This window comes from Dioscorea cayenensis, chromosome 4 (genome assembly GCF_009730915.1).
Source record: "Dioscorea cayenensis subsp. rotundata cultivar TDr96_F1 chromosome 4, TDr96_F1_v2_PseudoChromosome.rev07_lg8_w22 25.fasta, whole genome shotgun sequence".
Lineage (NCBI taxonomy): Eukaryota > Viridiplantae > Streptophyta > Magnoliopsida > Dioscoreales > Dioscoreaceae > Dioscorea > Dioscorea cayenensis.
In genome coordinates, this window is record NC_052474.1 from 19,914,997 (window position 1) to 19,929,434 (window position 14,438).

The window sequence follows — 14,438 nt, forward strand, 5'->3', positions numbered from 1 at the left end:
TTGAAACTTGGAGTTAGTGATATTTTTATTTTTTGGATTAGAATTGTCTGAAAGGTTTGAACATCTATTTAAATTCAGATTATTTAATTTCTAAAGTTTTAGACAGCTTATCTAAATATGTATTACTTTAGTTGTGAATTTCAGATATTTTTTAGTTAATTTTTTTATTATTTAATATTAATAATTTTTTAAAATTATCTGTTCATGGTTGGATTAAAATAACTGGTTTATATTGATATGATAAAAATGGGATTACGTGACTGCAAATTACTTGCATTTTGCCAATATTAATTTTGACAATTTATTGTTTTGTGAATATGAACTATTTTGACACAGTACTCGTAGTCCCCAAACTAACTTTGCAATAACCTTGTCACTGGGGGTTAAACATTGACCGTGTCGACATGTATTCTGATATAGAAACTATAGTTTCCCACCACTTTTCGTCGGTGAAGAATAACGACCTCTGATAAATCTGGCTCGGGTCATCGAGGGTAAAAATATGAGTTCAATAATTCTGGCTCGGGTCATCGAGGGTAAATGTATGAGTTATGTTATTTTGTTTTTGCAATACTTGTTTGGAGGACGTATATGCTTGGTTTTGATATATGTGCTTATTTGAAATAAATTTTGATTTATGATTTTGATTTTGATAATTTATGATTTTTGTAAGTGATCCCTATAATTTTTAGTGGGTGCTTACTGGGCTGTCAAGCTCATAAATCTGTTGTTTATTTTTTTTCATATCAAGAGCTTAATAGATCACCGCTTGAGAATCGCGTTTTGAGGCCTTGCACACCTACTGGGTCTCGGTCTTGTAGGTGTGCGGTCGTTTGTCGACGCACCGAGTCTGACGAGCCGGGTTTCAGGGGTGTGACAAAATCAACAAAAGAAAGTAGAATAATAAACAACTCCCCTGCAAATAATACATCCTAACTTTATGATATACTGATATTAATATTTATTTGGAAACAAAACAAAAAACATAGTTTCTGTAGAACAAATGCAAAATGTATTAAACCATTCAATAAAGACCATAAATTATGTGAAATTAGAGCTCGATAAAAAGTTAAATAATATTGAGATATACAAGACAAGTCCAAATAGAAATGCTACATACATAGCCTCATAAGATATCATACAACAAAGACGAAGTTTTGATACAGAATAAGCACATTGGTTTAAGACGAAGAAGAGAATGTATCAAAGATGGTGGTGTGAAGAGGATCGCTAAGGTGAGTAGCCCAATTATTAAGGGGGCCTTTTCCTGTGGCAGCTGCTTGAACAGCGAAACCAAGGAAGCCAATCATAGCAAGACGAGCGTGTTTAATCTCTGCAAGTTGAAGTCTTTCCTTCTTCTCTGGGTCAGAGGCAAGGCCAAGAGGATCAAAAAACTTTCCACCAGGGTAAAGTCTTTTCTCAGGGTCTAACTCAGCATTTCTTTGGAATTCAATGTATCCGATAAGCAAAATTTCAATCCAAATCAGTGTGGTCATGGAGAATGGTAGAGGAAGGCCGAGGTAGGAAGAACCATCAATTAACTCCACCTATAAATGAAAGCATTATTATTAATAATAAAGAAAACAATAAGTCGAAGATTATAGTAGAACTTTAAAAAATATATATATATATAGAAGTTACAAAGGAGAAAACTATAATGTTAGTATAGCAATCTACTTTGAAGTAGTTAAAAATTATTTAAAACTTAAATTATCTTAAATAAATAATATTTTGTATTAAATTATATTGTTAATGCATCTAGTTTAATTAATAATTAATTTGGTCTAAAATCAAACAAAACTAAAATATTTTGCTTGATTTTAAAAAATTATATCTACTAAATAGATATTCATAAAGTTAATGCATGAGCCTTACATGATCCTATACTATTTCACCTAAATTAAAATACAACAACATGACATAACTAAATAGAAAAAACCATCTCTGTTATTAGACACAGAAAAAATTAGAAGACTATAATAACAATAAAAATTATAGTAATTTTAGTAACACATTTAAAATAAAAAAAAAAATTATAAACTAAGTTAACATTACAGTAACTATAGTAGCAAATTTAAAAACTGAATAATCTATTTCTAAATTTTGAAGTAAATTTTAATCCATTTTAAATTTGTTTTTAGATTCGGTAATGAACTACTATCTATAATTAAAATTTTAAAAAAATGTTTCATATTTATATTTTAATGAATGAACAACAGATTTAATTAAATTATAAACAAAAAAAATCCAGTTTCTGAACCAAGTTTTTGACATATTAAGATGGTGAATACATAAAGCATACACTCACATATGTCAAAACACAAGTATATAAATTATCTATCTAATACATGAAGAGCCTAACATTTTAATATATCAAACATCTCATATAAAACTAACATTATAACATAAATTCGAAAAGTAACATTCTAACCTACCTAAAAATTATTATTAAACAAACATTAATATAAATATATAAGTTAAATATATAAGCTTGAGTTTCTCATTCTATTCATAAACATTACCTTGCCAGCATCTTGCCAAGTGACACCGGTGAGCCACTCAACAGAAATAGCTCCTAAAGTGGCAAGCATGGCCCAACGGCCATGAATGAGCTCACATTCCCTGAACCTCTGAAGGCCGAAAACCTCAGTGTAAGGCTGAAATGGAGTAGACTTCACGTCGGAGACCTCGAACCTAGTTCCGATGATTTCTCCGGCGTTGTTCTTGGCCAAGTTCTGGTCAAGTGAATCCAAATCATACTGCAAGTACTCTGCCGGCTTTCCAAGACCAAAAGGATCAAAACCATAATCTCCGACGAGTGTTCCATCAAGATACTCCGGAGCCTTTGCACCGGGAAACCAAAGTGGCCGGTCAGAGCTCACTGATTTGCTTGCCTTCTTCACGGTCTTTTTTCTACCGAAGCCGAAGCGAGCTTGGAAACGAGATGCCGGTTGATGAGTTTCCGGCAATCTGGTGCCTAAGAAGGTGCAAGTGGCTGCAGCCCCGGTTGTGGAAGAAGCCATGATTGGAAAGAAGAATAGTGTTAAGACTCAAGAAGTGGAGAATGGGAAGGGAGTGAGATATAGAGAGAAGAGAAGAAGGGCCTTATCTAAAGGCTTATCTTGAAGAATGGCTAAGTAGAGATGGGAGGTGATTTCCATGAGGATGTGGTGGGTTGTGATTGGTGCATTAGAGAGGAGAGGTTTTTGTGGTTGGCATTTGGTGGGGGCAAGGGGAGATCTTTTTTTGGCTTGCTGTTGGATCTAGTTTGTGTGTTTTGTGTGGTGGTTGTTTGATGATGAGTGTGTGTATGTGTGTGACTTGGCAAGGTTGATATTATTTTTATTTGATGGTGTTATAGAGCTCTCAAAGAATGAAAATCATGGTAAGAAAAATATCAAAGCATCAACCCGGCCCAATGATATGACTCACCGTGGTGGTATGATATAAGAGTGCTAAAGGGAATGACAAAAGTTCGAATTTTCTTTCAGTAATACTGTTTATATAATGTATACTCATATTCAATATTGTTTATTAGTATTATTCACGAGTCTGGATGTGAATCTTTTGTAGGAGAAACAGTGGTTTACTCCTCCAGAATTGCAGGCAGAGCGATTTTTCTAAGAGGTTCGTAAGACACTGTAATTGATACATCTCCGTACATATATATTCTTTTGGTAATCTTTTAAATAGAGGCGTTTGTAATTGTTAGTCGAATGATAACATATTTGATTTTTATGTAAAAGATGGAGAGTCTTGCTTCTCAATCCATGCTTAAGACATAGGCTGTGGAATAAAAGCATAGTAAAAATAATAATGAGTTAAGTTAATAAGGTCTATGAGGGGGGAAAATTTATATAGGGTTTTGTTTAATGATGTTTTGAATCAAATATTCATGTGTTATTTTGAACTTATAATAATCTTCAAATATTTAGGTTATTTGTAGCATAATTTGATATTCACAATAAAGTTATTACAAGAAAAAAAAATTTACTACATCATGCCAGGGTGTCAGGTGTCACCCAAGAAATTAAATAGTTATATGTATATATGATAATAAAAATTAAATAAATAAACATCTTTCAAATACAATGAGTCAACAATATTGGGTCTTTTAAAAATTGAACAGTTCAAGTAGGCCCACAACTAGTGTGGGATTTTGATATAATATCTAGAGCTAGCTCTGGTTACTTGGAAATAAAGAAACATGTTTGTTAGCTCCTTCATCACCAAGAAAAGAAAGCCTACTCATCTTGACTAGTTCTTGTACATGAGTCACTGTTATATAAAGGTCACTAAGTTGAACTAGAGAGAAACACATAGAAAGAAACCTTGAAACAATAAAAATGGGTTCAATGCTCTCTTGCTCTGCATTCTTTGTTGATGATAAGGCCTCTCAAATTGCACCATCTACAATTGAAGTAAAAAATAGTACTGAAACAATGAAGGAGCAGGAGAAGAAGATGAAGAAAAACATTGATGGTGCACCACTTGTGGTGCCTCATTTCCCGGTTAATGTCCGGCCCGGTCTTCTCTAAGCGCATCTCGGGTTCTTTTAGAGATAATTTTATATGTCGATGTAATTCATTTGTTTGTTTATTTGTTGCTATAGAATTGGTACTGGAATAAATGAAAATTTTACTCAAGAAAATCGAAAATGTATGTATCAAAGGCTCAAAGTTATATTCATGAATGAAGTCAAAGCTGTTTGCAATGTCAGAAAGAACAAAGGCACTTTATACAAGCACTTATTACTGCTTCAAAAGTGAGTAAAAAAAAAAAAGAGAACCATCATAATTCAGCTTGCTGTAAATCATAGAGCAGCATGCTTCATGGATCATCATCTTCTCTTCTTTCGGCCACCACTAGAGATTGTGGGAAATTCAAAGGGACCACTGCAAATGCCATTCTCTAATTATCATTTGATTCTGAATGAGGAGATGATGATTTCATCACTTGAATCTCTATATCTGCTTGAACGAGCAACATTCGATGATGTGATGATAATGCTTGCATTACTGCATCGATCTTATTCAGTAATCGGTGGCGCCTTCAGAGTCCTAAGAAAATGTAGTACAGAAGGGTAACAGGCAGGGAGACGAGCATGCCGAAGATCACCCTGAAAGCGACAAATGTTTTATGCATACAGATTGGTCATCAAACAGTTACAAGTTATACGACTGAGAGATTACCCGGTACTAAGTATGTCTGGGTGTAAACCGTATTCCCGGGCAAAGACAAACGGTACAATTCCTTGAGGGAGAGCTGCCTGTAAAGTTGAGAGATTAAACTAATCAAAACCCAGCTCAAAATGATCTTGTAAAGCTACACAATCTTGCCTCCTAATGCGGAGGATGTAGGGTGTTTTATTACTGTCAAATGTACCACTAAACCTTTTGCTCATTATCTTAATTGAAAAGTGTATACATGGACAGCTAAAAGATGAGCTTAAAGAGAGGACCAAATTTATCGGCATACGCTGACCTGAACAATAGCAGTGTGCAAGTGAACTCCTCTCAATCCAACAGCAATGGATGCAGCAGACATTATCATTGGCCCACTAATAAAGCGTATCACCATGCCAATGCATGCCATCCTTGCACCGCATGCAATGATTTTTGGCTGAAGAGCCATGAATAGACCTACAATGGCACCATTGAAGTAAAAAAAGCATCATTCAGAATCCAATGCAATTCACTCATGCTTAATGGATGCATAATCATGCAAATTTCTAATCATAAAAGATATAATCAAGAAGTTCAACAACAACAGAAGTTGTCCCCAGTTTTACCTAGACTGAACATTGCCATCCCAAGCCCTGCATCCGAAATTATCTTTATAGAGTTCATCACCAAGCTTGGCATGCTCACTTGCCACCTAATCAATTTAATCACTACCAATGAGTTCCCACAAATTAAATTCACAATAAAAGAAGACCTTCAAAATGATAAATGAAAGTTTTCCAATGATTATAAGTGAAAATGCAGCTCCTTTTCTGAATCCATGAACCACATCGTCAAAAGCATTTAAAAAACCAGTCATTGTGATGCTGCTTTGAATTGATTATAAATGAAAAAGCAGCATCTTTCTCAATCCATGAACTCTATCTATATATCAAATAAAACTCCTTTTTTTGACCCATGAACTATGACATCAAATGCAGTGACAAAAACAGCAACTTTGATGCTGCTGATTTGAATTGAATATAAAATATATAATCGAAAATGCAGCAACTTCCTCAGTCCATGAACATCAAATGGAGCTCCTGTTTTGAATTCATGATCTACAAATATTATCAAAAGCAGAGAAAAATTCAGAAGTTTTGATTCTCACTTGAATGAAATCAAGGACCAAAGGAGGCCAAGGATGCTGGAGTATGTGTTTGGATTCCGAGTGAGCTTCCTACAAACAACAGTCAATATGAGCTTAAGCATGACCAGAGGTTGAGGCATCTCTTGATGCTCTCCGTCCTGTTCTTCAGCCATGAACTTGGTTGTGCTCCTAAAGCTCAATTCTTTCTCTCCTGAATCCAAATCAAATCAACAAAAACCACACATTAGGTTACAATTATTCATAGAATCTCAGATTTTGATAGATTAAGTGAGGTTTCTCACCTCCAGCTTCCTTTTCTCTCAACAAAACCCTAACTACCGGCGAGGGAGTCCCCACGGCTGCCGGAGATTTCCCAAGCGCCGGAGTGCCAGCCTCCATCTCGTTGAAATTGGACGCCCTAGGAGTCGGCTGGAGGGAGTACGCATCGGAGGAGGCGCAGCCGGAGGGGGCCGGGGAGCGATTGAGAGCTAGGTCAGCAAGGGTGCGGACGCGAGCCGGCGTCGCGACGGAGTAAATCTCCGCCGATGAGAGTGAGGAGAGCCGTGGGGTGGCAGTGGCGGTGCCGGGCGCAGACGGCGGTGCAGAGGCTCGCCGGATTCGGATCCGTACTGCAGCGCCGGAAGGGGAAGGGAAACGGCTCAATGTCAGCGCATATCGGGTCAAGAGGGTGGCTGGAGAGCGAGACCACGTCAGGGTCGACGGCGAAGCCGGCGATGGCGCCGGCGCCGGCGCCGGGGAACTGCTCGCATATCAACAACCTCGCCGCTCGATACTCAAAGAGAAACAGTAACAATGTGTACCTTCGAGGGATTAAAAAATAAATAACTCAATCCAAGAGGACTTAATTGCAAAATCACCATAAAACATAGTTGTTTTTACATTTAACTCCTCGTATTATTTATTATTTACAATTTCTTATGTAAAAGTGGATTTCTACTCATACACCCCTATAAAATATTTAAATTAATTCAATCTTTTCTTACTTAAAAACTAAATATATAAGCTGTTCTCTTGTGACATCAATAACACAGTATACATGAAGAATATGAGAGCTTAGATAAAGAGAGCAAACCAAACAATGCACTGAAGAACAACAAGTTGAACCATGAGGCTCTGAGTGAAGTTCCCATACATGGCTTGCAACAAAGGTATGCCCATAACTAAAGTGTTCGGCAATGTTGCAACAGAGAACAAAGTTATAGCCCAACCAAAAACATCAGCACCATGATGATGATGATGATGATGATGATCATTAGCAGCAGTTACAGTACTACAACCAAAGAACATAAGCCAGAGAGCAAGAAGAAGAAGGACAACAAGTTTTGAAACAGTATCTGCAAGTATAAACTTAGTGTCCATTTCATAAGGGTTGTTTTGAGAGATGAAATGGAAAGAGAGAACAGGGACAGCAAAGGTGGCAACAAAACGGTTTATGCCGGAGCACTGGTCAGGGGAGAAGATGCGCCACCAGCGGACGGAGGCGAAGGCGAGGAGCATGGCGAAGTAGAGAGGGAGCATGGCACACATGACGGTGTAGAAGTCTGAAGCTGTGATCATGTTGGGTTGGTGGGAGATGAAGGATGGAGAGGGAGACAAGATTAGGTGCTCTCTTTCTTTTTGATATATAGTCTGTTTGTTGGTATATTTATAGTAGAATGGCAAAAGTTATTCTTAATATTAATCAGAGATTTACAGCTAATTGACCACACTTAATATTTATTTTATTTTTATTTTTTCTTGTAAAGTCAAAGTATAGTTGTTTGTTTATGCTGCAGGTTTTCTTTGCTTGTATATCCCTAAAAAATATAAGTATTTTGTAATTAAGCTGAACGTTTATTACTTATTTTTTTATATGATGATTTAGCTCTCCTTCAAATATATTCATTATATTATGTTGAGAAAGGTTTATGAAAAAACATACATGATTTAGTTTTTTTAATATAGTAGAATTCGTTTTTTTGATCTTTCTAATATAATTTGTTCTTAAGATATCTTTTTATTTTAATATTTAAAAAATATAAAATTTTTTTAATATAATTTATTCTTAAAAAGTTTCTATGAGGATTTATATTTCTCGATTTGTTATGAACAAATCATATTAAGGGGATAAAAAAATAAATTAATTATATAGAGAAAACATATTAATACTGTATTCTCTGATGATATAATATAATTATAGATTCTGAGGGGTTGTATACTTGTATATGCAATATATATATATATATATATATATATAAACCAGATCCCTAGATCAGACGGTTAGGGTTATTCGATCATAGGCAAAAAAAAAGGGAAGCTCTTGATGCGTCAAATCACAGGAAGGGCCCGTTTTTCAACATAGCCCGTTTACTTTGAGCTCAGAATGGGCTTAAGCTTAACAGGATCAAGATCGGACGGTCCAGATGAAGTTTAAAATGGACTAGCGTCAGTGGGCCCAAATGAATAGAAAAGGACAAAAGCACAACGCAGGCGGGTGTCTCGTTGTTGGGTGGCATTTTCGTGAATCTCTGAAAAGCTGAAGTCATTTATTCCCTCCTTTTTTTTCTCACTCCTCGGTCAACAATCGGGGCCCGCGAGTGAACGGTAGCTGTCCACCACCCCGCTTTTATTCCCAATTTTTTATTAATCAAATAATTAATTTTTACTTTTTATATTTTATGAAAATGATAGTTAAAAAAATAAAAATGTAAATTAATTTTCACGGAATAAATGGAGACAGGATCTGTACATATATAGAACACTAAGATTATTTGTACAAAATTACTATTTATAATTTTTTTAAAAAAATATATTTTCATTCATAATTCGATTTTCACTATTAGTTTAAAACTGTAAAATTTAAATGAAGATAAGCTATCAACATAACAATTGTTGTTGGTATAAATTAATATTTTATAAACAAATTTGGACAGATAACATTACGAAAAATAATAATTATTTTTACATTTTTTAAGCATTTTTATAAATATATTTTTTTCTTATATTTAAATTATCTTTGTTTTGTGATGGCGAACGGACGAGGTGGGCAGGGTTGTGGGGCCCAATCCAGTGATCAGGAAATGACGAAAAGAACCAGATTATTCTCCGACATTACTGTGAGGTATGGGCCCCACATCCTATAGTTTGACGATTTAATCTGGACCATCTGATTGAATGATGGGATCCGGCACGAATCTTGAGGCTCTTGATGGCGCCAAGAAGCCCGCTTTCTCTACGTCTATCGTGTCTGCTTCGTGCTTTCAAGCTTCCATCTTTGCTTCGCCATGGCGGAGCAATCCACGCGAAGGTCGTCGTCCATGGCTTCCTCCCTGACGCTACTCTTGAGACTGATCTTCTCCTCATGTATTCTCGTTGTGCTTCCTCTGATCTCTGCCATGCACGGCAAGTGTTCGACCAAATGCGGCAGAGAACCATGCACGCATGGAATATCTTGTTCTCTTCTTACGCGCAGAGCTCTCTCTATCACTTGGTACTCGGACTTCTTCGTCCATTTCTTGACTCTGGATTCCGGCCGGATCACTTCACTGTTCCGGCACTCTGCAAGGCCTGTGGTGGTGGTGGTGGTGTTGGGCTTCGAGAGATCGGGATGGGATTGCATTGTTGGGCGATCAAGATTGGTGTTCTTGATGTTGTATTTGTTAGCAGCTCTGTGTTGGATATGTATGCTAAATTTGGGCGCTTGGATGATGCCTGCAAAGTGTTTGAACTAATGCCTGAAAGAGATGTTGTGGCGTGGAATGCGATGATAACTGGGTTTGTGAGAGCTGGGCAATTTGTTGAGTCATTGGATTTGTTTAGGAGATTGCAGCTGGAGAGGATGGGCATGGATTGGAGAGTGATTCCTAGTGTTTTGAATGCTTGTGGGAGCACTGGGGAGTTGATCAGAGGGAAAGAGGTTCATGGGAGAGTGATTAGGTGTTTGATGTTTGATTCTGATGTTGTCATTGGGAATGCTTTGATTGATATGTATGGGAAATGTGGGTGTTTGAATGATTCACAGAGAGTGTTTGCATGCATGGGTTTGAAGAATGAAGTGACATGGTCTTCGATGATTGCTTGTCTTGGAGTTCATGGCAAGGGGGAGGAGTCATTGAAGCTCTATGAGGAGATGATAAAGGAAGGATTCAAGCCAAATTCTATTACATTTACGTCGGTTTTATCCAGTTGTAGCCATTCCCGTCTTCTTGTTGATGGCCGGAGGGTTTTTGAATCAATCAGGGAACCGAGTGTTGAGCACTTCGCGTGCATGGTAGACCTCTTCGGCCGCTCTGGTGACATTAAACAAGCATCGAGGTTGATAGATAAAATGCCGATGAAACCATCGGCAAGTGTGTGGGGAGCATTGCTTGCCGGTTGTGTTCTGCACAAGAACGTAGTGATAGGAGAGATTGCAGCACACAAGCTGTCTGAATTAGAGCCCAGCAATTCTAGCAACTATGTTGCACTTTGTGGTATCTATGATGCAGTTGGAATGTCTGACAATGTGTCTAAGATCAGAGCAAGGATGAGAGAATTAGGAATTAGCAAGACACCAGGGTGTAGTTGGATTATCATCAATGGCAAATCGCATACTTTCTATCAAGGCAACATTTCTCATCCATTTGCAAAGAGAGTTTGTGAGGTTTTACTTCATCTTCATTTATGGATAGGAAAGGATGAAGATGTTTATCACTCTATCAACCATGAAACAAACACCCAAACATCATCTGAATCACATTACTATCTGTTAGATTCTGGTGAGAAACTGACAAAACTAACATCAACGTACTGAATCCTAATAGTAAGAATCCTTGTTCAATGAAATTCACTTTGTTAGTTCTATATATTTTCACACGTGCATTCAGAGTATCACTGTTGCTGACAATGCAGTTGAACCTTCAAGGACAGTCAAGTAGGCCATTTTCAAGGTTTACATCCAAATGCAAGATGCTGAATTGCTTTTAATGGATTCAACTGTGATACATAACAAGCCTAGCTAGCATGTCAACTGAATTATGATTGTAAGTATCAATAGCATATGAAATTCACATTGTAGAAAGTTTCTAGATCTTAGTGTTACTTTAATTGAAAATGAAGCTGAACTTCATGGGCAGGAAAGGAGGTCATGACTAAGGTTCATATCCAAACACAACATGCTTATCATGGATTCAAATGCAATACAAAACAAGCTCTAACATCAATTGAATCATGACAGCAAGCTGTAAGCATCCTCATCTGTACTCAAAGTGCTACATCCTTGTTGAAGATCCAGCTGAACTTCACCACATGCGGCGCCATTGTCTTCGCTCTCTCATCTGCTCGCTCCTGCATCTTCCTTATCCTTGCAGGCAACCCACAAACAAACTCCTGCGCTCGACGCCCTGCTGAGCTAAGTCCTTCAACACTTTCAAGCTTCCACCTACCAACCAAGAACTCTAGTATGTCAGCATAATCTCCAGCAGTGTACACACCCAGACGCTGCGCCAGAGCAGAGAAGTTCTCAAACAGATGAGGATCACATCCATCACTCATGAGATGAGCCGGCATTGTGATGCGCTTGCGCATCATGTTCTCAATGGAAATAAGAGCACCATCAGGATCAAGCTCAATAAGCTTCTCCACAATCCTAGTATACGCAGTCTCATGACGCTTCTCGTCTGCAGCAATGGTGCCACAAATCCTAGCAAGAACAGAGTCACCATAATTCTTCGCTAGCCTAGCAGTGTTTCCATGAGAAATAAAGGTGGCACGCTCTTGAAACGAAGTATATATGTAGCCTAAGTAAGGGTTGTTCTCAGTACCAGGGTCCTGCATGCAAAACAATGCAAAAACTAGTAAAACAGAGCAAAGAGAAGCCATTGATGAAGCAGAGATATATGTTAACAATACCATGCCAGCACCAATAAGATACTGCACCGTCTTCTCCACCATCATCATATCAACTTTTCCAGACAAGTAGAGGTACTTGGAGAGGAGATCACCATGGCGGTTCTCCTCCGCCGTCCAAGCTCTAGTCCACACAGCCCAAGGGGTGGAACTCGCCCCTGTCTCATCTCTAACACCATCCAACGTATTGATCATTGTTTGGTACGTTGGCAGTGCTTCCTCTGTGATCATATCTCCGACGAGAACCACGAAGTACTCGTCCGGAAGCTCGCCGGACCTTGCACGGAGTTCTCTAACTTCGTGTTGGAACTCGTCGGTGGGCTTCGCCGGGTCCGGCAGGAAGTCCATGGGTTGCCAGCACTTCTCCACAGGCTTCAGTAATGGCAGCAAGTTACTGGACGCCCATCCGTCAAGGCTGCGAAAAACCTCAGCTTTCTCCGGCGGCAGTGAGTGGGTCACTTTCCGGCGCAGCTGCGGTGGGGCCAGCACGGCGGAAACTGGACTCCGGCGATGCGGCGGTGGCGAGACGCGATGGCCGGCGAGGAAGTGGGCTTGCATGGCTGCTGTTTGTTGATGGAGAAGAAGGTGAGTGTTTCATAATTATATAGACGTTTTATTACCAAAATATCCTTAGTTTTTTTGTAAATTTACTAGGCTTTTAAGTTTATTTTCTTGGTTTTGATGGGGGTATTTTGGGACATTTCAAAGGGCATGGACTAAAGTGAAAAACGGTGGGTGCTGTTGATTTGGGAAAACCATGGATTGATTTGTATATTTATAAGGTGGCAAGTGGACACGTGGCAGTTGATGAGGTGAATAGGATGTGTCATGCGAGGAGGTTGGTTGGACCGTTTATAGCTCATTTGTGGTTAGGTCTGGTTAGGTCTTGCTTCCTTGGTTTAGTTTGAATTTAAATAAATAATTATCTTAAGTTGATTAATTTAATCCAAATTTGTTTTTAGCTTTAATCACATGATTCACTCATGATACCTCTTTTTAGCTTTCAGTGTTTATTTCTTGGTTGAAGAAAATGAGAATATCAAAATGGTATCGCTATAATTCTGCAAATAGTAGTGCTATTTTAAATTATAATTTTTTTTAGTTCCTATACTATTTTAATCCTCTTAAACCTTAAACTCTTTAAGAAAAAAAAAGATTGATATAACTTAATTAAAATAGTTGAAAAAGTAAAAGGTTATATTTTAAAGTAGAGAGATTAAGAACATATATTTAGAGAATTACACCAATAATATCACTAATATGATGATATTCTTTCTATAATTTCAAATATATATCAATTCTCGAGTACAATTGTTATTTACTAAACTTTTTTTTTAAGATAAATGTGCATAACTCACAAACACTTATTTTTGTGAGTTGAGAAAGATTTAAACCGTCATCTTTTATTAGAAAAAAATAAAAATAAAAATAAAAATTATAACTCTTAGGTTATACAGACCATTATTATCTACAATGTAAACCGGTTTGATATCATGGCAATTTATTTAAATAAACAAAGGCATTACATAGAATAGATGACCATTGGTATGTTATTTTTTAAAGTCTCTCATCTGAAAATAGAAATTTATTTAAATAAACAAAGGCATTACATAGAATAGATGACCATTGAACTTATTTGGATATTCATTGAACTTATTCATGAAACTATAAGGAAAGGTACATAGAGAGAAGGGTCTTTGTGATTAAAGAGAAGGCTTAACAGACCCAAGTCTTTCATCCTTCTTGATCTCTTCTTGCACTTTGTAGTCCTCAAGGGCATCAAAGGCTATAACTTGATGGCCATGAGGACCTTCAACAATGGCCTCATGGACATGAACATGGTCCTCAATCTTCACTGCCTCCATCTTCTCAACCTTCTTTTTGTCCTTCTCCTTCTTGTTCATCATGAAGCAACATATGATTGATGTGATGAAGGTGGGAATCCAAGACATTGTTTGTGAATGTTTGTGGAGATTGTGAAGATTGAGAGCCTGTTTTATAGTAATGTGAACAAGTGACTTGACTCTCATTCCAAGCCTTTTTCATGGTTTGCTTATAATCAATGTGTTGCTTAATGTGAGCATATTATTTTCTATTTTTGCTCTTGTTGTTGGTGGTGATGTTGAGGTATATGATTTTGATTTTTCAAGTTTTTGGCTTTTTATGTGTTTATGGAAATAAGTCTTCAAATTATGTTATTCGGAAGCATTTATATATATATTGTCTTCGACCTACTGGTT

At 37.3% G+C, this 14,438-nt stretch overlaps 4 protein-coding genes across 7 annotated transcripts; 1 reads left to right on the forward strand and 3 right to left on the reverse strand.

Moving 5' to 3' along the window:
• Window positions 1-1,041: 1,041 nt before the first annotated feature.
• Window positions 1,042-3,095, reverse strand: LOC120259558 (chlorophyll a-b binding protein CP29.2, chloroplastic-like). The gene is made up of 2 exons (XM_039267187.1): window positions 2,523-3,095; window positions 1,042-1,547 (listed from the first exon to the last, which is right to left on the reverse strand). Exons 1-2 carry the CDS (start codon window positions 3,021-3,023, stop codon window positions 1,182-1,184), a joined length of 867 nt encoding a protein of 288 aa, XP_039123121.1. The 5' UTR covers window positions 3,024-3,095; the 3' UTR covers window positions 1,042-1,181.
• Window positions 3,096-4,662: 1,567 nt separating this feature from the next.
• Window positions 4,663-7,930, reverse strand: LOC120259396 (auxin efflux carrier component 6-like). The gene is given in 8 exon segments (XM_039266988.1): window positions 4,663-5,119; window positions 5,193-5,269; window positions 5,485-5,642; window positions 5,792-5,877; window positions 6,334-6,523; window positions 6,615-6,960; window positions 6,962-7,133; window positions 7,406-7,930. Coding segments are annotated over 8 exon segments (1,581 nt in total). The 5' UTR covers window positions 7,891-7,930; the 3' UTR covers window positions 4,663-5,052.
• A 1,578-nt stretch (window positions 7,931-9,508) lies between these two features.
• Window positions 9,509-11,581, forward strand: LOC120259147 (pentatricopeptide repeat-containing protein At5g04780, mitochondrial-like). 4 transcript variants are annotated; one of them, XM_039266693.1, is made up of 4 exons: window positions 9,509-11,113; window positions 11,203-11,333; window positions 11,410-11,446; window positions 11,528-11,581. In XM_039266693.1, the coding sequence occupies exon 1, from the start codon at window positions 9,521-9,523 to the stop codon at window positions 11,102-11,104; it is 1,584 nt and encodes a 527-aa protein (XP_039122627.1). In that variant the 5' UTR covers window positions 9,509-9,520; the 3' UTR covers window positions 11,105-11,113; window positions 11,203-11,333; window positions 11,410-11,446; window positions 11,528-11,581. The 4 variants fall into 4 exon arrangements, with proteins under 4 accessions (XP_039122627.1, XP_039122628.1, XP_039122625.1 ...); XM_039266694.1 differs by having other exon boundaries at window positions 11,427-11,446; XM_039266691.1 differs by lacking the exon at window positions 11,528-11,581 and having other exon boundaries at window positions 11,427-11,519.
• Window positions 11,346-12,909, reverse strand: LOC120259150 (stearoyl-[acyl-carrier-protein] 9-desaturase 6, chloroplastic-like). The gene is made up of 2 exons (XM_039266696.1): window positions 12,202-12,909; window positions 11,346-12,120 (listed from the first exon to the last, which is right to left on the reverse strand). The coding sequence occupies exons 1-2, from the start codon at window positions 12,754-12,756 to the stop codon at window positions 11,554-11,556; spliced, it is 1,122 nt and encodes a 373-aa protein (XP_039122630.1). The 5' UTR covers window positions 12,757-12,909; the 3' UTR covers window positions 11,346-11,553.
• Between the last annotated feature and the right edge of the window lie 1,529 nt (window positions 12,910-14,438).

Bases quoted from the DNA above. Each gene is read 5' to 3' on its own strand.
- LOC120259558 (XM_039267187.1), bottom strand. From the start codon at position 3,023: ATGGCTTCTTCCACAACCGGGGCTGCAGCCACTTGCACCTTCTTAGGC. The intron at 1,548-2,522 runs GTAATGTTTATG...TTTCATTTATAG, and splicing joins CTTGGCAAGATGCTGGCAAG to GTGGAGTTAATTGATGGTTC.
- LOC120259147 (XM_039266693.1), top strand. From the start codon at position 9,521: ATGGCGCCAAGAAGCCCGCTTTCTCTACGTCTATCGTGTCTGCTTCGT.
- LOC120259150 (XM_039266696.1), bottom strand. From the start codon at position 12,756: ATGCAAGCCCACTTCCTCGCCGGCCATCGCGTCTCGCCACCGCCGCAT. The intron at 12,121-12,201 runs GTATTGTTAACA...TTTTGCATGCAG, and splicing joins ATCTTATTGGTGCTGGCATG to GACCCTGGTACTGAGAACAA.